The sequence below is a fragment of the Psittacula echo genome, assembly GCF_963264785.1.
Source record: "Psittacula echo genome assembly, chromosome: 2".
NCBI classification, from domain to species: Eukaryota; Metazoa; Chordata; class Aves; order Psittaciformes; family Psittacidae; genus Psittacula; species Psittacula echo.
The window spans coordinates 9341889-9366013 of NC_137737.1; the positions used below are offsets into that span (position 1 = coordinate 9341889).

Here is a 24125-nt window from a genome sequence, read left to right on the forward strand (position 1 = left end):
ATCGACCAACACCCCCAAGTCCTTCTCTGCAGGGCTGCTCTGAATCTCTTCTCTGCCTAACCTGTAGCTGTGCCTGGGATTGCTCCGACCCAAGTGTAGGACCTTGCACTTACACTTGCACTTGCCTAGATCTTAACAAGTCTATTAATTTTAAGAAGGTTTAGCAATCCATATCCGTGATATTTACTTTCTCTGCGCTTCTGCCATAGGAACAGGTGTTTTTAATAGATCAAGTTTTTTATGCTGAACCATATTCCATAATGTACAAGGTTCAGCATATTAATGCCATTATTTGCAAACCTCCCTCCCACATTATACAATAAAGTTTACAGCAAGAGAAGAGAACCTTTCAAGTATCACATCAGACATATTCCTGTTTCTACCTTTTAAGTGTTTCAAGGCTTAAAGCTCATTGTGATTAGATGTTGCTTATCTTGGTCTGTACAACCATGCTTTAAAGCAAGTAACAGCTAGTGGCTCTTACCTTAGTCTGTACAACCACATTAGAGCAACTAAAACCTAGTGGTTTTCGGAAATATGAATGTTAAGTAAATATCCCCAACAAAACTGAAAATCTCAACTTATTTCCTTAAATGTACCTTATTACAGTTTAACGTTAGAAGAAAGCAGATAAGAAGACGGGGAAGAGAACCCAAACAAACCTGCAGAAATGTTCCCTTGTATTCCGCCCAGGAACACCAAAACATTAGAACAAAATTGCATATGATTTCTGACATCACTTTGTAGGGAGGGCTGGAACTAGATGATCTTCAAAGTCCCTTCCAACCCAACCCATTCTGTGATTCTGCTATTTATGATCATGTTCCTACAGTGCTGTACCTCAAAGTCACAATACAAGATGCAGGAAGAACAGTTTTGTATTGCCTTTATCTGTAGGTTAATTGACTTTAACAAGTTGCTTTGAATGCCATTGCATGTTTTTATGAGTTACTAATAGGATGGAAATTTGATGTTCCTGTAGCTTACTCATCTCTACTGCTTTTTTTTTACATCACTGTAGTTGTACAAAACATGCATGATAAGTAGTTTTTCAGTAATCCCATTTTATGGAATTTGCAATCCTCAGATAAATAGAAATTGTGTGCTCTAACTACAATACTAATGACTATATCCCTTATTCAGAAATCAGTGTTTTAAAATCTGATTTCAAGGACTCAAGCATTTAGCGTTCAAAGTGAACTGTGACAACAGTATTTACTTATATAGTTTTAACTCACGGTAATGTTGGATTTTACAGCTTTTACACAGCTCTAGTACTAACGGGGTGGGAGGGGAAGGGAGGGAGTCTGCACCTTTATATAAAAACTCTTCCACTCCAACACATAGTATGCCAAAGGACTTTCAACATAAACGTTAATTTACCAGTTTTAAACCATTAAATGCTAAGAAACAGCAGGTTATGTATTCATCTCTCTTTACACTGTCAAAATACTCCTCACAGATATCAGGCAGTGTGGAGACTGGAAAAATGTTATGTGTGCAGGAGCTAGGAAGCCATGAATTAGTTTTTATATTCTCAAGAGTTCCTAAAACAAACACGAAAAACACCTTCATATTGCAAATCTAGCTAGAAAAGCGGCAGACTGTTTTATTGCACCATGTCTGGGGAGAGTCATTCTTGGTGCACTTGGTTTTTAAAGGAAGTGTATCTTGAAGTGACAGAGTATCTCTAGATTGGAGCTACCACCAGTTTATTCTGTCCCATTCCTCCCAGAGAAACAATAAGCAACCTTTGGGTCTTTGCAAGTGGAAGCAGCAGTACTTAATTGTTTCCTATCAACCTAACCCTGAAAGTAATGATAGAATAAGGACTCTGAAAGCTGTTTGAACAAATGTATATGGCAGTAACGTCTTGCTAAACAAGAAAGGTAATAATCAAAGCACTCCACTAGTCACACACTTGAAGAAAATACAGGGAAAAGATCTAATCAATAGGATGTCTAATGAGATAGTCAAAACCAAACTCTTGTCACTGATCCATTTTATTCTCAGCTACACTTTTGTTGTTGTTGTTTTTCTTTTAAACAGACACAGACAGCCTGGACAAGCCAAAAAGCTCTTACTGAGTTTAGCTTGAGGATTATCGTTAGCATCTGCTCTCATGTACCAGAAATTCTCTCTTTCCTGGCTTTTCTCCACTGATTAAATACTTGAGGTTGACACGGTTTCCCCTCCCTCCTCTCCCCTTAAACTATCATATTTGATCTTTTAAAATACACTGGACATAGTAAAGGTTTAGCCATTTTATGTCTGCAGAATTCTCATGGTCTGACTGTTTAACACGGTACAATGTTGACGTGGTCTGTCGTTTTTTTCCCCGTACACAGTGTTTCACCTCTGGTTTTACTATTTAATTACTTAACTAAATATTAACCTACTCCCTTATCCCTGCTGCAGAACCTCTGTCCTATCCTTTTTACATCTACAAAGAAATCTAAGTCTCATATAATCTTAATCTTCAAGTCTCAAAAGCCTTAAGTCTGTGATACAGTCTTTGCTGATTGCATTTGAACTCATTTTCTCTACGGAAACTTAAGAACAGTGCATGTCAGCAGCTTTGCCTTATTTCTTTGAGTGCTGGGAGTTACCTGATTTATGAATATGAATTCTTTATGGTTTTGAAAATGCTGCTTTAAAGAGGCATGTCTCGAGTATGTTTGTCCAACAGCGCTCTCCCTCTCCTCTCCTCCTTCTGTCTCTCTGGCACTTTGGTAAAATCCATCATGAACAAAGGTGGCTGGCTTGATGGACACAAGAAAACTATGTGTATAAAACTGTACTCAATTTCCAGTAAATCTGTGGTATGGACCAATAAAGATGAAAAGTTTTAAGAAAGGACTGAACCTATCACCAGCTCGCATCAACTCTTTCGTAACTGTCTAAAAACTATAACAAAGTGTAGGGAAGGAAGTCACACTTCAGAAACTGATCTCACTCTCATTAATATTTCAAAAGAACAAAATAACAAAGGCCAAATAAGCAATGAGCTCAAAACAATTTTTTTTTTCCTCTGTATCACCTGCCAGTCACTCTCAACATCTTTAAGCTTAAAAGGACTTTGCCCTGCAAATCAGTCAGTACAAGAAGTTCTATACAAGTGTCTGGATTTTGCCATAAATCTGTGTGTCATTCTTTCTTGAAGTATTAAAAAAAGAAATAAAATAAAAAGAGAAAAGTTACTTCTGCCTACGATCTTAGTTTCTGACCTAAGCATGAAAATACACAACCTTCAGGATCATGGTAATTCATTGTATAACATTTCTTCTAGTATTTTCAGAAAATGGACCTGAATAATTTTGTTTTACAGAAAACTTATGCTGACTTTGTCTTAGGAAATCTGCAAATACTTTGAAAAACAGTTTGAAAAACAATGCTTTTTGACTCTTCTACTTCCTAGCATTTTGACAGTGCAACTCTTCCTTCAAACAGGAAGAACTTCCTCCTACAGTGTCATTAGGATGAATGTATAGACAACTGCTCACCAAGCACCACTTTAACTTTACCTAAGCACACTGGAAAACATGTTAATTAAAATCAGCATGTAACATAACTCAGCATTCAGCACAGTAAATGACTTTTGTGTTTAATATTGTCATGGTTTAAGCCCAGGCCGTAAATTAGAACCACGCAGTCTACTTCCCCTCCCCCCCAACACCTTTCTTCCCTCCGCTCCTGGAGGGACGGGGAGGAGAATCAAAAGAATGCAACTCCCATGGGTTGAGATAAGAACAGTTTAATAACTAAGGTATAACACAAATCACTACTGCTACCACTAATAGTAATAATGATAAAGGAAATAACAAGGAAGAGAATACAACCGCTCACCAACCGGTACCTCACCCCCACCCCGCAGTGTTCCAGCCCTTCCGGGAACTCTCAGTTCTACATCCTGGGCATGACGTGCTATGGTATGGAATACCTCTTTGGCTAGTTTGGGTCAGGTGTCCTGTCCCTGCTTCCTCCTGGCTTCTCCTCCTCCCTGGCAGAGCATGAGACTCACAAAGTCCTTGGTCAGTCTAAACATCCGTGTTATCAGCTCTGTTCCCAGGCTGAAAGTCAAAAACACAGTGCTGCAACAGCTACTAAGAAGGAGGAAAAATGACTGCTACGGCTGAACCCAGGACAGGGTCTTCTTAAAAAGAAGAGTTACCATTGTCAACTGATTACAACTGGTAATGGCATCACCAAGCCAACTCAAACTAGTTTATCCTATGGCTAAGATAAGATTTACTCTTCTGTTGTGGTATTTTGTACTGCAGACAAGCAGTGTTGTGAGGAGTGTTCCACGTCAGGTTTTAAAGATCACTATGAACCAACTTTGTCTGCAACTCCACAAATGCAAATCTTATTATAGCTTTATAAGTTTATGTCATTTTAGTTATATTTATGTACGTAAAATAAACCAATGTGATGAACACATCTGAGAGACTGGAAAAAAATTAAAACAAGTTTTCCTCTTTTTCTACAAAAAATCAGAGTTAGAGCACTATTAATCCACAGTAATGCCTCACTTAAACAGGTTTGTGTCTCAATGATGTACTGCAATTCAGAAACCTCTTATTTTTTACTTTTATTTACATTACTAAACCAGGTTTTAGTAAAAAGTAACTCATAATCTATGTGTGTAAGCATATACACCATAAAAGGCAGTGAAAATTGTTATCACACCTAAGCCAGCAAGTATTTATAGAAAAAGCTGTTATTAAAAAAGCAATCTGTAAAATACCACAGAGCGCAGACGGTATGATGATCCCCTCTACTCTGCCCTGGTGAGACCACATCTGGAATATTCTGTCCAGTTCTGGGCCCCTCAGTTCAAGAAGGACAGGGAACTGCTGGAGAGAGTCCAACGCAGGGAGACAAAGATGATTAAGGGAGTGGAGCATCTCCCTTATGAGGAAAGGCTGAGGGAGCTGGGTCTCTAGTTTGGAAAAGAGGAGACTGAGGGGTAACCTCATTAACGTTTATAAATATATAAAGGGTGAGTGTCACGAGGATGGAGCCAGGCTCTTCTCGGTGACAACCAATGGTAAGACAAGGGGTAGTGGGCTCAAACTGGAACCCAAGAGGTTCCACTTAAATTTGAGCAGAAACTTCTTCTCAGTGAGGGTGACGGAACACTGGAACAGGCTGCCCAGGGAGGTTGTGGAGTCTCCTTCTCTGGAGACATTCAAAACCCGCCTGGATGCCTTCCTGTGTAACTTCATCTAGGTGTTCCTGCTACAGCAGGGGGGATTGGACTGGATGATCTTTTGAGGTCCCTTGCAATTCCTAATATATTCTGTGATTCTGTGAAAAACAAAACTTGTCAGGAAAGTGTTAAGCACATACTTAACTTACTCATTCTTTCTATTGAACCCAACAAGAATTAAATTCCACCTAAAAGTTAAGGTATTCCTTACATATCTTTCTGAATAGGATCTATTTCAATGTACTTGCAATAGCAATACTATTGAATATAATACTAGAATACTATTCTCTATCTTAAGGAGTCTGAGAATATTAATAAATAAATAAATTGAATCCCAGGCAACAGGAAAATTTAAGAAATAGCACACAAGAATTCTCTTGGCTTAAGTCTAACTTTTTCATATTTTTAATGTGACTTTAGTGCTCAGGAAAGGCATCAGATTAACAGCCCTTAGGCTGAAGTTATCTATATAGCCACAGACATTTAGTGCAGCAACAGCAACATTGTAAAATTTCCTCTTAAAATGCATTTCTGCTCTGCAGCTGATCAGAGTTTACACACAGCAAAATAACGTGGGTTTGTTTTGGTGGTTATTGGTTGGGCTTTTTTTCTTTATTAAATTTATTTTTAAATTCCAGGAAAAAGAATGTAAAGTGATTTTCATGGCGGAAGGAGTTCACTTTCCAGTGTTAAGGGGCCTTCAGATTACGTGTGCAAGTAAATACTTCTGCATAATCTTACTTCAGCAACTGTGCTGATACTGAGGTCAGGCACTTGGTCTTAACTTGTCAGCCTTCCATGGTGCATTACCTCACTATTTTCTGTGCAAAGCTCAGTCTCCCTAGTTAAGAAGTACCAACCTCCAGGGAGAGCCAGAGACTAAAAGTACAATTCCACAGGTGCTCAAGTCCAAAAATTTACATGGAAACAAATGTTTGTGGATTCAACCATTACTTGCTCCTAGATAATTATGCCTGTCTTCACTGGGAAGTAACAGCTAATGAGCCAAGACGCAAATGAGAAACAACCTTTTACAAGCTGTTTTCTGCATAGCCAACCTCACAAGCAAGAGAAGTAACATAGTGAAATGCCTTCAATTCATTACACAACCACATCTTTCTCATACTACCACAAACCCATTTATTTCGCCAAACACAAATCTTTAGACTATGCGAAAGCACATTTTAAGAAACATATAATGCTGTGTATGACCACCTCCCAGTGTAAGAATTTTAACATTTGCAAGGCACACCTTCATCAAAGTGCTCTCCTGATCTTTATGTTCATTAATAAAGGAAAAACCAAGCCTTTTAAAATAAAATCCGTCAAATAAGCACCAAGACTGATGCACAACTTTGTTCAGTTTCACTTTTGCCAGTGCCAAGCAAATTCAAACTGAGAATATTTTCTGCTTTCCACCTACCTAGTATTTAAGCACTGTTTTTATTACCTGCAGTATGGTACTTCCCAAAGAATTTCAGTAAGATCATTGCTCTTTTTTTCCAAGAAACGTACCAACACACTTGGACACACTCCCTGATCATGTATACTCAATTTTAAACACTTAGTCTTATTGCTTTAATTTCAACATGTGAAGTTAAGCATAAGTGCATTTACTAGATCAGAACTTAAACAATTTTGCAAATGCACTATTAAGAGGAACACACTGAACTGTGATTAGGTTACTGGTGCTATCAATGTCTTTTTCCTTTAAGTTTCCTAACAATTGGAGATACTCTATAATGCATCTCTGCTATGGAAACTGAAGCCAGCTGTGGACTGAAGACAGAAATGATAGCTACATGTGTCAAAGAGGGGAGAAGCACAGAATGTATTAAGAGTTGTTTTGCCTCTTCATTTCAACAGTTAGTAGTTTGGGCAAATTTCAGTCTCCACTGAGAATCAAAGGCTGAAAATAACATCTGCAGATCATTTGGCTCAGCTCCCTCACAACCTCTCCAGGCAATTTGTTCTAGAGTTTCATGGGAAGAAAAATAGGAAGGAAGTAAGGAAGTCCTTGGCAGATCAACTTTTCACCAGTAGTACAAGCAGCTACGCACCGAAGTGTAGTATGTACATCAAACACACTGCAGGAGTATTTTAAGAAAATGTCAACTGATGACTAAGTAAATGGACAAGACTCATGATTTGAAACTCCATGGTTTCTAATTTAAGGCACATAAGATATCCATATTATGATTACATTATTTTTTATTATGATTACGTTATTTTTTACAATCTGTGGAGACTGCTAGAACTTCTATTTCTAACCATACTTTTACCAAATGGAACATTAGCTACACTATGCTAAAATTACTTTTTAATTCAATATATATGATAAAATATAAATATCAATATCTATCAGCAATAAAATATCAGGAGTGCCATAAAGCAGATTTTTGGTAATATGCTGCAGTTCTGCTATAGTACAAGTTACATACAATGGTAGCCAAACAAGAGGGCTGAAAAGCAGCAAGGGAACTGCTGAAGACCATTTTATTCAGTCACATTCAGTAGGATCTTGATCTGGACATTCAAACGTGCCTCTATAGAATCTCTTAATTCAAAAAACTGACAATTCAAGCTTTCGTGCAATCATCTGTGGAAGTGTTAAGGCTTTCTAGAAAGGGACTGAGGACACCCTACATAACTAGGAGCTTTAAGATCCAATTTATGTGCTCAGCTCTGTACCTAGCAGCTGAGAAAGAGAAGCATTCCTGTTACACAAACCCAGTGCAGCAGCCAGTGCGGGTCTTGCTCAGTGCTACACAGCAGCTACAAAGTCAGCGCCTTAGAATGATGTGTCGGCCCAGATGTGCTGCCATTCATCCATGACTATGACTGCTTCCACTGATGAGCTGATCAAGCATACAATGCACTTTTGTGGGTTTGCTTCAGGACTTACGCTTGTATTCATTGCAGCATGATGACACTAAGGTATTTGAAAACCAAGCTATCTGAGAGCTAAAACATGGATTTAGGTGCTTGCCTTTAAATATCTGTGTTAAAAATTGGATGGTTTAACAAACACTGCCAACTAGTCCTCAGGTTAAGAACAACAGATTAGAAAATAATCCTTGAGAATGGAAATGTTCTAGCAGACTACAGTGCAAAACTCTAATATGTTATCCTAATTTGGTTTTTATTTAATGGCCTGTACAGAATCGAGGAAAGGCTCAGAAACTGTCTACCACCACAGCAGGAAGGATTTTGTCTTCTATCCATACTCTGTGATAGATCAAAATAGTTCTGTTTGTGCCTCTGGAGATAGCCTAATATAATTATAGGCTCCTTCTCTCATAAACAGGATGAACAGCTTACAGTGAAAAAAAAAAAAATCATAACTTTCCATCTGATCAAATCCATTTCCAAAATGTCAGTGTATCTTCCCCTTAAAAAAAAATTATTTAAAGTTATAAGCAAACTCATGAACCCATGTTTCCTCTACAAATAACACAAAAGGTCTGTCTTCCTGCACAAAATATGTGCTTTCAAAGATTCTAACCAAAACTGTTTGGATGGATGTGAAATACATTATTAGGGTCCTATAAAGCATCTATTTTTGGTTGACACCCCCCCGCAAAAAAGTCAGGATTTAAAAAGTAGCATTACTGTTTATCACAGTTTGGCGTTATTCTTAGTATTCCATCATTTAAAAGGCCATCAGATCTTTTGTCATTTTAATACAAATAGTCTGTAGCAGTGACAGTGTTTGGCATAGATATATTTTGCCATGATATTTCAGATAACTCCAAGTCTGTTTCTCTAAATGCATTAAAATTTTATACAATTTCTCTTAACAGATTGCACACAGAGAAGAGATTAGGAAGCAGGCTTCATCACAATAGCACTGATCTTTATCTGTACAGTTCTTCAGGGCTTCTAAAAATTCCTTGTCAGCAACTACCTGAATTTTTAAAGATGACCTATCAACACTATATTATGTATTTTTGTTGGCATAATAGCAGAGACTGTTACGTTAGGTCTGGAAGAGAGTTTAGTTTCACTACAGCAAAAGTATTTTCCTGTATCCGTACCCTTTCAGTCATGGGTCCTCAATGTATTGGTTAGCAATGTGTATTAAACGCTGAGACATATTGACTTTGGTGGGAGTTACAGCACCTCATTCATTCAATACACCCATAAAGGTGAAAATTGCTGTCACAAGTGAATGGAACAATCTTTAGAAGATAAAGGCATGGGAGATAGAGGCTTGGAGACCTAACACCCAGGAAAGCTAAGGCATAATGAAATTAAGAAAAAGCACACAGGAAATTCCAGGAGAAAAATCAGGTATTTCTTTTTTCCCCATGGAAAGAATGTTTAAATTTTAAAAAGGTGTTTCGAGTAATAAAACACCTGGACAATTAAGAACCATTAAAAATGACACTGGTCACCTTGCAGGCATTGCTATGGAGACAGCAAGACACCTGACATAAAAATCCTTCCAGACAGGACAAGTCAGTGAATCCTTAAATAGAAAACAACAATAAATTCACAACATTCCTAGAAGACTTCAGGGCCTTGCTATAAACACTAGTCAAAACTTTTGCTCTGACTAATATATCAAACCACTCTCCCATGTTTAAATAGGTCTGCACAGCATCTGATATTCTAAGTAGCAGCCAACAACAGGAAGTGGCAGGTTACAGACCACTCTAATTGCATTTTGTATTTTTAAAACACTCCCATAACTGCAAGTCAGTATAATTACATATAAACTAATTGGTTTATTAAGCTAATTTAATCAATAATAGGGTTTGTTTGGTTTTTTTTTTAATAAAGATGAAAAATCCAGGCCCATAAGCCCATAAAGGTAACAAATCTTCCTATGGCATACATTTCTACTCAAGATCCTATGAAGAAACCACAAAAACGGAGAGCAGAAGTAAGCATCAAACTCAAGAACTGTTTCATAGCATCCTTCATTAATGCTGTTTAGCTTAGGGTCATGGAAATAAGTTGGCTGTCAGGGAAACAGCAGTGAAAGTTTTTACAAAGCAAATAATTCTTGTATGTCCTAACAGAGAGGGTGCATGCTACAATTTATTTGTGCAGCTTCCATGCACAAATCATTGTAGTCTAAGATGTATGCAGTGAGTCCTTGGGTAGCTATAAATGATGCTCTGTAGAGCAGGTGGAAGGAACAGGCAATGTGATAAGGTTTGCAGATTGTTCTCTGAATAACCTAACCAAAATTAGCATGTCAGGACGAATAGAAACACCAAGCAGATGGCTCCCACAGAATTTCAGCTAGGTAGAGCTGCAGATGATTGCCTTGCATCTACCCAGACATTAAATGTTACTTCAGGTCTGTCTGATGGTTGATATTTCCAAAGGCACCCAAGAGTATTAAACATCTGAAATCTCACACAGCTTGAAAAAGTTAATCATCCAACTCACTTGTGCTTGCTTTCAAAACAAATTTTGGCTCAATACTATGTTAAAAAACTCTGAAATGCTGCAAGCTCATTTTCCTATGCAAGCTACATCCACTGTGCTGTGCTAACTTGCTTTTTTCAATACCAAGGGGAACCATGCAAATAAAGAGACTGCATTTCTCAAACAGTAAGTTGTTCCTCAGTGCCCAGAAAAATGCAAAGTTCATTTTACAGTTACCTTGCTGGATTTCTGATAATTTTACATAAAACAAAAAAAGAACAGAAGGAACAGTATTTTTCTTTTTTCTTTTAAAGAAAAAAAAGTACTTTAATAGGTAAATAAATTAAGTTCCTTTCCAAAAATAACTCTTCATAGTGAAAGCTATGTAATACCTTAACATCTTTTCAGAAATAAAAACATTACAAAAGCAGATATTATGTATGATACATTTTAGTTTTATTAAAACGAAGAAAAACAACAAAACCAGAAAACATAATTGCTTTCACCCGAAACAGCAGCCACTTGGCCCAGGGTTAGATTTTCTGTATAAAGGAAAAATCTGCTTTTATTTACATCTCTGCACCTCCACTGAGGTTCACTGGGTCTGGAGATAAGAGTCAACTACAGAATGTAATCTGGAGGTTATGGGAAAGGGTCTGCACTCCTTTGCCATCAGTTTGGTTGTTTGGGTTTTTCTGAAACTCAATTACAGTTACACTTTCTCCTTCATTAGCCTGACTTTGATATCCCGAAGATACAAGACAGTGAGATGGATGAGAGCTGATCACAAGTTTCACTAAAGTAATCAAATTGTAGAAGATGATACCTTGTAATGCCTCTTAAATTGTACCAAGGATCTTCCACTGTCCTTTAAGGAAGACTTGAATATTAGAGGTGCTCAGCCTCTGCCACTAAGGTTTGTTATTTGTCTCAATGCTTTCATAAGATGCCAGCATTTCCTTATTATACCTATAGAGCTTACAGGCATTTGCATGATCTGTATCTGAGTTAGGAAACAGAAGCAGTATTATATGTAGAATCAAGTCTGGTGTGTATCTGTTAGGCATACAGATGGATGATGTTGATGTAGAAACCAAAATGAGCATCTATCCCAAAACAAAGATATACTTTGTACATGAAACACCCCAGTGGATTGCTGTTTGAAGGGGGACCTCATGACCTATTAAAATTAGAATCTCAGACTACAAAAGCGAAGATAGGAGAGGTGATCAAAATTTTCTAGTTGCTAGGCATTTTATGGAAAGAGGCCACATTCACTCATCTTATTAAAATTCATGGAAATTGAAAATATCCAAAAGCCTGGGAGAGGTGGGGTCTGAAAATCTATTTCACAGAACTGGGAAGCTTACTCTATATTCACCTTGAAAGCACTTTTCCCATCACAGACTTCCTGAGAGCCTTTTGATTTCTCTTCTACTTAGCAGGTAATTACAGAACTTCTTTTCCTCCCTGACTAATGCATACAGAAAGGGGTCACTTCAGCATTTTATGCAGTTCATCATGGTTTATTCCTAACTAGATCTTTGTTGGAAATTATTTCTCCTTTGTGCTCTCTCCATCTCATCTAGCAAGCTTTATTTTTATTTCCTTCTGTTTCTCATATCTCGTCCTTTGGCTGTATCATTCGATATCATAACTGCTCTAGTATTAAATACTGTTGAACTCTGCATTTCTATTTTCCTCTTTTTCTTTACTTTCTTCTTTAATTTTAAATTTACTATTGTCAGTAATCAATGACAGTCAGTCATGGGGATGATGGAAGAAGCACACTAACCAAAAGCTACATAGCACATTTCTCTTGTGGATAAAAATTCTAAAAGCTATGACTCCAAAGGAAAAGGCTAAATACTTCCCAAAAGGTTTTCTAAGGGCATCAGAATCATGTGAGATTTTCTTAAGATTATCACAGTCATTTCAGTCAAGAAGATTTTGACTTCATGATTTTAAATTGACAATGCTGGATAGACACTTGGCTCATGTGGTCTGACCTGACCCTCACAGCTTCTCCTGCTTTTTATATCTTGTACAAAGTGACCCCAAGAGGAAGATGTGATGGGAAATCATGCACCACCCCATGTCCTCATCAGGGAAGTCTGTCTCCTCGTAACACTACTACAAAGGTACAAGGGTATTTCTCTATGCTCAGGTACCTCCCCTGCCTTGGGAACTTACTAAGTTTAAGACTTATTAATATCTAATAAGCACAATGTTTTCAAGATTAAACAAAGGCTGAGACATAGACTCACAGAATAATCTAGGTTGGAAGACCTTTAAGATCATCAAGTCCAAACATAATTCCGGGACTGTCAAACCCACCACTAAACCAAACAACAGAAACAATGCTGGTTTAGGCAAGTCAGGAGGCAAGAACCCTAGCTTCTTTTTTTGCTAGTAGCTCAACTTTATTCTTAAAAGAAAGCTGGAATAGGGTAGGTTTTTTAAATTGCTTTTCTAGTATGGATAAAAAATTTCAAGACATGAACAACAGCAGTACTTCATCAACCAGCTTGCTAAGTATACAAGGATACAGCATTCCCTATGTAAGTAGCAAACTTCCGTGTAACTTCTCACATGTTTTCTCCAAGTGACATCTGTGGTCAACAGCAGAGTAACATTTGACCTGAATTCACCAAACACATAAGTGCTAATAAAAAAACCCCATGAAACATTCTGCCATAAAGAAGCTTTCAATATTTCTATATTAAGAGATGATAATGAAGATTTTCTACAAAGCCCTCAAATAGATAGGCCACTTTGAAAACAAACAGTCACAGATGTAACTTAACCAAATTCCATGATGCCAAAAGATTTGCTCCTTCAAGGTATTAAGAACAGATTCTTCCTCAGCCTAACTGTTCTGCTATCTGTATTTTTCACCCAGCCAGCTCTCCCACTCCCATGAGACAAATTAGTCATTATTTCAATAATAGTTGTTGAGGCTTTTCTACATCCAAGATAATTCAAGCACAAAGAACCTGAGTATCCTTATATACATAAGGTGCCTTAAAAAAAAACTTGTAATATTTATCAAGCTTAAGCATAGGCTTCCTCCCTCTTCCCAATGAACAACATTCATGTGACCAAGTCCGAAGGAATCTAAAGCAGCAACAACGTTTTTCTCTTCACTCCTGTCTGTCCCCCTGGCATTATTGCCTCCCTCTTTCAGAATCCTATTTGGCACATTGAGGAAGCTTTTTCAATAAATCAATGCTGTAATAAGAAATGACTGCCTCTATGTACTCCACATATTAAGCAAGTTTCTCTTGTACAGATAAAACCATTCACCTTATACTCTGTATTTGACATTCATTTTGAATAACAGACCTTAATAAAAGAAGCACCTGGCAAAAACATGAATCTAGAATAGCTCAACATTGTCTGTTTTGACAATATTGCTCCTGATGATGTTTAACAGCTAACCAATTTGATTTGGTTTCAGAAAGAATTATAGCATTTTGCTGTTTTCAAAGTTTACTTTTGAAAAACAATAACCATCTGAAACAACTACTATAAGGATAGGTATGTTATCTAATAATATCTATTTCTGTCAGCAAAATGGAAGGCTACTGTTTTCAGCACGAATGAAATTATCAGCTTCTCCATGAAAAAAATGTTAAAAACCCCCTCAAATTATGTTTTATTCTAAAATTATTATAGCATAAATATCCCTTGTCATGGTTTAACCCCAGCTGGAAGCTCAGCCCCACACAGCTGCTCACTCACTCCCCCCGTGGTGGAATTGGCGAATCAGAGTGAAAACTGAGAAAACTCATGGGTCAAGATAAAGACAGTTTAAAGGTAAAGCAAAAGCTGCTCACACAAGCAAAGCAAACCAAGGAATTCATTCACCACTTCCAATGGTCAGGTAGGTGAGCAGGGCTCCATCACACATAATGGCTACTTGAGAAGCCAAACAACATTCCAAATGTTCCCCTGTCGTCCTCCTTTCCTCAGCTCTATACTGAGCATGATGCCTTATAGTGTTGGGGTCAGCTTTCCTAGCTGTGTTCCCCTCTCCCCCCCCCCCCAGCTCCTTGTGCACCCCTAGCCCACTCAACTAGTGGATTGGGGTGAGAAGCAGAAAAGGTCTTGACCCTGTAAGTACTGCTCAGCAATAATTAAAATCATCTCCACGTTATCAACACTGCTTTCAGCACAAATCCAAAACACAGCCCTCAACTTTCTACTGTGAAGAAAATTAATTCTAATCCAATCAAAAAGAGCACATCCCTGTGACACCTATATCAAAAGCAATATATACATGGTAAAACTGCTCCCCAGCATATGTACACACAAAGAACAAACTACCTTCCAAAATGTTGCGCTTAAGAGGACAATTTTCAAAACTACATCTCTGTTTCACATTTCCTCTATGAAATTAATAGGACAAAAAGGCAGGGAAAGGAAAGCCATAACACACTTACTGAGGAATACCAACAACAAAAAGCTATCTGCTTGTTCCAGCAATTGCCATCAACCCAAATGGGTTTTGCTAATCTGGGTTCAGACCTGACAGCAGCTGCAACTTCAGTCATAGGTTTCAGCAAATCACTGCTCTGTCCTCACAAAAACAACACTGCAAAGTTGTATGTGTGCAGAGTTCCTAAAACCACAGTCAATCGGCAACATAACAACATAAGCTTCTATTTCACTTACCCAGATATTTCCATCTTGGTGGTATGGTTTCCAGTTTCTTCCTGTATCACTATAGAGCATCCGATACTGAGTGACCCAGTCAGAACTGCTGTACCTGCCTTGAGTTGCAACAGCACTGATCTGCTTCCTGTTCCCAAAATCCACCTGCAGCCATTGATAATGATCACTGTCTGATGGAGACCAACCTCCTGCACCTGTTGGGTTGAAACAGGGGAGAGATTTAGACCTCAAACACTGGCTTTGAAGTGAACACATTGTGAAGATGCTGATTGCTGGAAGGCAGCCCAGCTGAGAGCACTGCAAAAATACTTGAAAACATACAAGAGAAATACGAGTGTGCATTTTTCTTAAGGTGCATCTTTAGCACATGCTTCAAAGTCATTACCTCTGTTGCTTTTATCATTTCTTGACATAATTATAATGATTTAATGGGCTGCCTGCTAACAAATCAGTGCCTTTATAATGCCTTAACTACAGTGTATTAGTTTTTGCCAAGTTATAATTGTTCTAAGGGTTGACCCATTTGCTATGAAATCCTCCTTTAGAGCAAACTGGCACAGATCAATAACCATCCTTGAATTCTGCATACCTTTTCAATAATATTTCCTGTCAAAGAGATAATATAGATAAACCAGGAGAAAATAAGAGCAGGTTCTATGCTTTCCTATGTTTCAGGATAGTGCACAAACAAAAAGATCTACCAGTAGAACTGAAAAAGGAGCAGGTAGTGCACGGCTGGATCCAGCTTTGATCTGCTGCATGTACAAGCTGTGCCAGATTACATTGGCAGATGCCTCACAGAAGTGTTATTGCTCTTTATTGGTCTATAAATTAACTTGACAGTAACACTATTAACAATATTCTTCTCAGCCACAGACTACATAGAACTGTTCTAAATAAAGAAGGCCAGTGATGCATAGATAAAAGACATTAATGCAATTCCTTATTCTTTTGAAATAAAAAAAAAAAAAAAAAAAAAGAGGGGAAAACTGTCGTTGGATACTGCAAACAACAATAAGTATTGTAAGATAGATATTACAATTATATAGAATCATAGAATTAGCTAGACTGGAAGAGACCTCTAAGATCACTGAGTCCAACCATTACCTCAGGACTGCCAAGCCCACCATTAAACGATGTCACTAAGGGCAAACTGATTTCCTCTCCTTGCTGCCCCTCATGATCTCCAGTCAGTCATCCCTCATCTCCCCTCATGACTGTCCTTCATGGTCTCCATTCAAAGCCACCCCTCACATACCTCACATAATGGCCTAGTCTGTATAGCTGCCATCCCTACCCCTCACAGCCACACCTCATTTCTGCTCTCAAGATCCCCCATCATGGCCACCCACCATACCTCATGGCTGCCCCTGCTCTCCTCTCATGATCTCCCCTCACTCCTCATGGCCATCCCTCCCTCTCCCCTCACGCCTGCCCCTCACGAGCTCCCCTCACGCCTGCCCCTCACGAGCTCCCCTCACGCCTGCCCCTCACGCCTGCCCCTCACGAGCTCCCCTCACGCCTGCCCCTCACGAACGCCCCTCACGAGTTCCCTTCATGCCTGCCCCTCACGAGCTCCCCTCTCAAGTTCCCATCACAAAATCCCTTCATGGCCACCCCTCGTCTCCCCTCATGATCTTCCCCTGTGACTCACCAAGCTGTGTAATCTGGGGGAGCCGAATAATTTCTCCTTTATGTTTGTGGTATGTCTAACCTCTATTGAGTCAAGGATTAATAAAGGTCCCTCTTAGGTGCATGATCTAGGTAAGTTATGAAGAAGCTGGATTAGATAAAAGTTTCACAGCTGGGAGATCCTTGCAATGGCCCTAAATTCACCAGAAGAAATGAAGTACATTTGTGTCTTCATTCACTCTAAGCACGTACAAACCTCTCACATCTCCAGAAACGTGCACACGCTCACAGATCAGCGGATCACTGAGTATTTTGCTGGGTAAAATCCAGCTTCTTCACTGGAATTAAGCAATTGGTTTGATGTTGGACTGGGAATAAAGGAGTTACTTACAAAATAGTTGACACATTTTGCCTTTTTAAAGGAACAGTGATTTTGGAAACCAAACCTGATTTCCATAATATGGCATTATATTTGAAATACACTTACTTATATGGCCAATATATGTTGTCAGAATAATGAATTATCTTTCAGGAATGATCAAAATGAGTATTTGGAAATACATGAAACAAAAAAAATACCTACCAATATAGAGAAAACCTAGAGAATAATTTTCTTTATATTCATAGCAGGCATTACGGTGCAGAAAACAAACTTTGCAGACTTAATTACAGGGGTTTTCTGCGTTTATATTTGAACCACATAAATTTCCTGGCACATCTCGAAATCACAGAGTCTAGTCTATGGGCCAATTTGCTTTAATTTCGCTTATGGACTTCAAATGAAGTCACAAACCCAGACTGCTTGCCAAGCAAGTCCTTGCTATACTGCATTTTATATACTCCCATCATTAGGCGGCAGCATTGCCTCAGTCTTAGACAGCTCTACAGCTCATTCAGCTCCTACAGGTGTTAACATCTGCAGGTCACAGGCCATTTTAATGCTCTGATATCAACGGGATCATTGATGTCATAAGCGGTCACCTTTCATTGTAATAATTAGTGTAACACTCTGCCAATGACATTAATTTGTTTAAAATGTTAAAGATTTACAAGAGATGCTTTGTCCTTGCACTACAGGTAAGAATACTCAGCAACAGAAAAAGATACTTTAGGGGTAGGAACAGTTACATCCTATTAAAACAAAGCAAAACACCCTTACTAAAAATACTTGCATCGAAAAGTATTCCCACACATTCCTAAAATCAAACTGGCTCAATTCATGAATAGAATGGTAACTGGCCATTTAAGAACAACAGAATTTCTTCATGACTATTATGGAAGGAGATTGGAACAGTGAGCTCTACATACTTGTCACAATAGCAGAAAGGCTGCTTTCTCTTCCTGTCCTAGCACCCCTGTGCAATTGGCATATCTGAGACTGGTAGCACACAAAGGATAAGAAGCTGCCTCTGTGCAGAAGCCAGCTTTGCAAAAGGACCCTTTGGTGGCTCCAGGAATGCGTAAGGTTCAAATGTGAGCCTTCCAAAATTATTATGCAAGACAGAGCTGATAAATCCATCAGTAAAATGTCCTTCAGCAATGCAACTGTTGACAAAAGATTATATACTGTAGCTGTTGGAAGGCTAAAACAGACATCGTGAGGTTTACACTTTATACGTATGTGAAATTGCACTGAAACAGATTTTTGTTACACATAATTAAAAGAAAATACTTGTAACATGATATACATTTATAATACTGAGATGCGATTTTGGCCTTCTTCGATAAACTCATTCATTCATTGTAAATTGCAAGGAGGTTTCAGAAAGTCTTCACATACAAATCCATTTAAAAGTTTTGAAAAATTCTGTGCTAACATTAGCTTTCCTGTTTTATTATTTTTTAAAAACGTAAGAAGAGGCAAAAAACATTCTTCACATCATGCCTCCAAAAAGTTAGACCACAGAACTAGGCCATGAGATGGAAACACAAGTACTGTACAATGGCCTGCCATATAACCATTGCCAATGAGCTACAGACAAGACTTTCAGTCAATACTGCAGGGAGCAGCTAATAATATTACCCCATTGGTTTCTTAACCTAATTCTCTTAGTTTCACATTTGCCTTCCAACTTTTCAAAGCAAGTAAATGAATAAATAGTCCAAAGGAGGAAGGGGAAACATGCTGGATTGTAGCTAAATGTGGTGCTATGCAGACCAGCATGGGAAAAGAATGGTGAGCACTCTGTGGCTGGGCAGGCATCAGCCATTCGCCAAAAACAGCCTGTGGGGATCAACTGAAAGTTTCCTCTTCCCCTGTGACTCACCAAGCTGTGAAATCTGGGGGAGCTGAATAATTTCTCCTTTATGTTTGTGGTATGTCTAACCTCTATTGAGTCAAGGATTAATAAAGGTCCCTCTTAGGTGCATGATCTAGGTAAGTTATGAAGAAGTTGGATTAGCCAGAAGTTTCACAGCTGGGAGATCCTTGCAAGGGCCCTAAATTCACCAGAGGAAATGAAGTACATTTGTGTCTTCATTCACTCTAAGCACGTACAAACCCCTCACATCTCCAGAAACATGCACACGCTCACAGATCAGCATATCACTAAACATTTCGCTCAATAAAACCCAGCTTCTTCACTGGAATTAAGCAATTGGTTTGATGTTGGACTGGGAACAAAGGAGTTACTCACAAAATAGTTGACGCATTTTGTCTTTTTAAAGGAACAGTGATTTTGGAAACCAAACCTGATTTCCATAATATGGCATTATATTTGAAATACACTTACTTTTATAGCCAATATATGATGTCAGAATAATGAATTATCTTTCAGGAATCAGCAAAATGACAGCACGTTAGTAATTTTCAGTGAGCATTACTTCATACTGAAATTGCAATGTATACTAAATTTGTTGAATAAATGCTATTCACAGTATTATTCCTCACACCTTGGTGTAAACTGTTTATTTTTAATAGTTACAGGCTATATTCTGAATTTTATTACATGCATTATTTGCACTTTCTATTATGGCAGAAAAAAGGCATTGAATGCTTGTTCTTTTTATATCGCACTGTTTCACTTCATATACTGCCTTTTAATGCCAAATGCCACAACATACTATGGTATCACAGAATCATACAGTGGTTGTTGTTGCAGGGTTGGAAGGAACCTTTAAGCTCTTCCTGTTCTAAGCCCCTGCCATGGGCAGGAACACCTTCCACTAGACCAGGTTGCTGCAAGCCCTGTCCAGTGTGGCCTTGAACACTGCCAGGGATGGGGCAGCCACAGCTTCTCTGAGCACCCTGTGTTAAGGCCTCACCATCCTCACAGGGAAGAACTTCTTCCTAATGCCTCACCTTAATCTCCCCTCTGTCAGGTTAAAGCCACTCCCCCCCTTGTCCTGTCCCTACAGGCCCTTGTAATAAGTCCCTCTCCAGATTTCCTCTGGGTACTATGATGCATTTAAAAGATATTAAACATATGTAAATAATATAGTTTGCTTTCACTGAAGAGGTAAGGAGCATTTATGCAGTTCTTTGCCAGTTATGGTACAATAAATACAATTTCAGACAGTATCTGCTTCTTATTTTTATGCTACTCCAGAATATGTTGTGATTAAACATATTCGTCCACTAAGCAGGCAAGGTAATTGACTCAGTGAAAGTAACTAAGAGAGTCACTGACTACTTTTATTTATACTGTATAGCACTCTACCACAAACAGAATGACTAATTTCAATTTGCTCAAGGACCACTGTACATGAACCTTTGATAGCAGATAGCAGAGGACTGCAAGTTCAGCAACAGTAAAGTCATCACTATGTGGCCCACATATCTTTGCACATCCAAGAAAGTTCCCACTGCAGAAAAGCCTGAAAGTCTTAATCAGCAAAGCCAGCCAGAGCATTTCTGTGGTATTAAGGCAGCAAGGAAAAGTTTCATAAAGCTTTACTTTCAAAATAAGCTACAGAAAGTCATTTGAACTGCTCCTGCTGCAGACCAACCAATGTGTAATGAGTTTACCACTGAAAAACACACACAGTGGTGCAGAAAACACAAAACTATATTCAGAATTCTAAGAAGTTGTGGAAGTTGAATCTTTACATGATTTTTCACCAAATAAAGACCATTGCTAACAAACAGCATTAGCATCATTATGAAAGCTGAAGTTCAAAGATTTCATTTTGTTTTTTAATTATGAAACCCCCAGTGCCCCTCATGTTTTTATTCGATTTTATTCTAAAGGTTAATTTCCCTGAGACTGAAAGCAATATGAAAAACAGCCTCTCTCTACATGACACATCTAAAAGACAGCACTTAATATATTTTCTGTGAATATAAAGGACTCAAGTCAACATGGGCCTACTTTTGCAAAATTTCATGTATAATTTCTTCCTTTTAATTAATTATATATTTCAGCTCCTTATTTGAAGTTGAGTGAGCAAGCTCCCGTTTGCTGACTAGAAGAAAGCCTACGTGACAAGTTGGCCTTTTTCCTTATCATTCCCCCCTTACAAATTTTCAGTAAGCTGGGGTCGGCTTACTGATTTTAGATTTTTATCAGAACTTTCATATGCTACTGAGCTTACAGATCTATAAGGAGGGACACACTGCTGAATTTTGAAAGCATCTGTTCCATTTCAGTTAGAAATCTTCTTTCTTTTGGACATTTGGCACTTCAATATTCATTCACGACGAGAACTGGAATGATTAATTTGCACTAGAATAATCTATTCTTGGTTTAGACACACTTGTTCATCATTCCCTACTTCAAATCACAAAATAAAAAATACCAGTACTGCAGTAAGTCTAGTGTTCTGTTTCAATGACGTGAATGAAAGAAGGTGGAGATCCTTAGTCAGAAATTTAATTGGAAAACAAACTATCAAAAGCTATAGATGGAAGATGTAGGATTTGTGGTAGTTATAATTCAAGGGATTACTTTATCAAATCATAGAACATTTCTATAGCCTTTCAGCAAGGGAACAAAAGAATAAGCCTTTTTTAATAATTATGTAATAATAAGCTGAAACATTGTTAGAGTCTGAATCTGCTTATTTGTCTGGGGAAAACAACCCAATCTTTCAATGAGAAATAACAGTTTCTAGGTCACTCCAATAGTATGAAATCAATACTGTTTGATACCTTGCTATTTTCCAAGATGTTGCTTGTCATTCCACTACATAAAAGAGAAATCAAGACAAAAAGGAAAACTTTGAAATACTGAGATGATTCATTCACTGCACTTCAGACAAAATACGGGCAGCCATTTTCTACAGTACCCTAGAAAACAATATAAAAGACACATACTTCTAAACAGCATAAATCTACCTGCACTGTTAGTCACCATGATGCTTAAGCAGGACATTCATGGCAATTTCCATGTTTGGTTTGTCTTCCTCTGTTTGTCCAGTTTATCACTGCAGATAAAGACTGCCTGAATACAGACAGTAAAGCATTCAACTTCACCCAGAGCAAATAATGTCACAGCATTGAGTGGGTCTAGTCACATAGAGAAAAGTTCTGCATACACAGAAATCTGGGATGATTAAGCACTTTGTAGTTCAAGCTGCTTTGAACAAGAATCACATTTACTGTTTTATGTACAGCCCTCTAGCAAAGAGACTCCAGTCCCCATATACAGCTATTTGAAACAATATTCTCCTTGTATTAGCACAAATAAACATTTTTAATTTCCTTATCATAAACATCATCTGTTGTTCTGTTTCTTATGTTCTCTGCTGTTCTAACTAAACCTGGATTTGTGATTCAGTCCCTATCTTCAGGGTAGGGATTTCCTTTCACGAGTTTGAAGAGCTCTTCCCAGCACATACCACAGTGATGGAATTGCAGACAAGGCCATACATAACACTGATGTTGGCCAAATACTGAACATTTTGCTTCACCATAAAAAAAAGGCTGAGATTTAGAAGGCAGTGAATACTGAGGAGACTGCAGCATGATTATAGTTATACCCTCTACTTAAAATTACCTATATTTATTTTTTAAGTAGGTAAATATCACAGAGGCTAAGAAAGATGACAGAAATGAAAACAACTAGATTTCTTCCCCAGTATTCATTATTAGAATTAAACCCAAATAAGACCATATTTAACCAAAACTGGCAAATCAGACCCAACCTTTGGTTTAACTCTCCATGAGTTTCAACTGTGGCTTTCCAGAGGCGCAACAAGAATTGGGCTCAAGTAAGCCTTAAAGCTCTAAGCCCTATAAAACACATTTGACAAAATTGATTTTGCAGGGGTAGCAGAAGATTGGAAAGATCCAATATTCATTCCCCAAATTAGCCTTCCATCACAGCAGCTGAAAGCTGTAAGTCTACAGAGAGGTCAGTATCAGCATTAATCTTGACTTCTGAAAGGCTGAAGTGGCACACCAGCCTATCCAGTGTCCATTACTAGTCACTAGGAATGTTTCTACTGATTTCTACTGTCACTTGTCACTGTATTCCCTTGGTGTGGCTGAAAGTCTCAGATAAAGTATACTTTTCATTTCTTTAGCTATGTAATACTTCCTTTTTTTCTCTGGGTATTTTTTGGGGGGCTGGAGAGGGGAATATGGGATTAGCCCTTCAGCATATATTTCTTTGGACATTTTTAGACGAATTTTAGAAGACTTGTCCTATACTGAGAAACAGATAAGGGGGGCTAAAAAACCCTAATTATATTTCTTAAAATTATTTCATTTTAATTTAAAACCCTGGAAGTTGAATAGAAATAACCCAAGGGATAACAGCAGTTATCAGGATACAGTCCACACAGATCTTTTTTAAAAGAACATTAAAACCACTATATTATTTTTTAAATCCCAACAGATCTTTCTTACAGTAAATGCAATTAAAATAAATCCCTTGATGTACTGTCTGCTTCTTAATACCCACGGCTTCCTAGCATATCTTAACTGCGCACAAACCACATATGAGGGAATAAAATGATCAATCTGCCCTAAGGAACAGTGGTGATACCTAATAATAAAAATGATACAAAAGAGATCTCATCATTGTCATTCACAGTTGTCAAACTCAAAACGGGGAAAAAGTCTTAAGCCTGAGGAATCTCATATCCTGAATCTGCTGTTGGGGAACACACACTTTGCCGCTTTGGTTATTTTAATGAACACATCACTTTAAACTATGCCTTTCCCATCTGTTCTGCTTTCTAATTACATATTGCAAGAAGAGGCTCATTCACAACTGCATCCTAATGGAATCTTAAACAAAACTTGGACGAGATTTCAATATTCTGTATGCATCATCTG

At 38.1% G+C, this 24125-nt stretch overlaps 1 protein-coding gene across 1 annotated transcript in view; it reads right to left on the reverse strand.

The window, feature by feature from the left end:
- Window positions 1–24125, reverse strand: part of CNTNAP2 (contactin associated protein 2) — a gene marked incomplete at its 3' end in the record, with an annotated part of 1031819 nt that overhangs the window by 677438 nt on the left and 330256 nt on the right. Inside the window, exon 3 of the mRNA XM_080639583.1 lies at window positions 15272–15465. Coding sequence (XP_080495709.1) covers window positions 15272–15465 — 194 coding nt within the window. The remainder of the gene's footprint in view (window positions 1–15271; window positions 15466–24125) is intronic.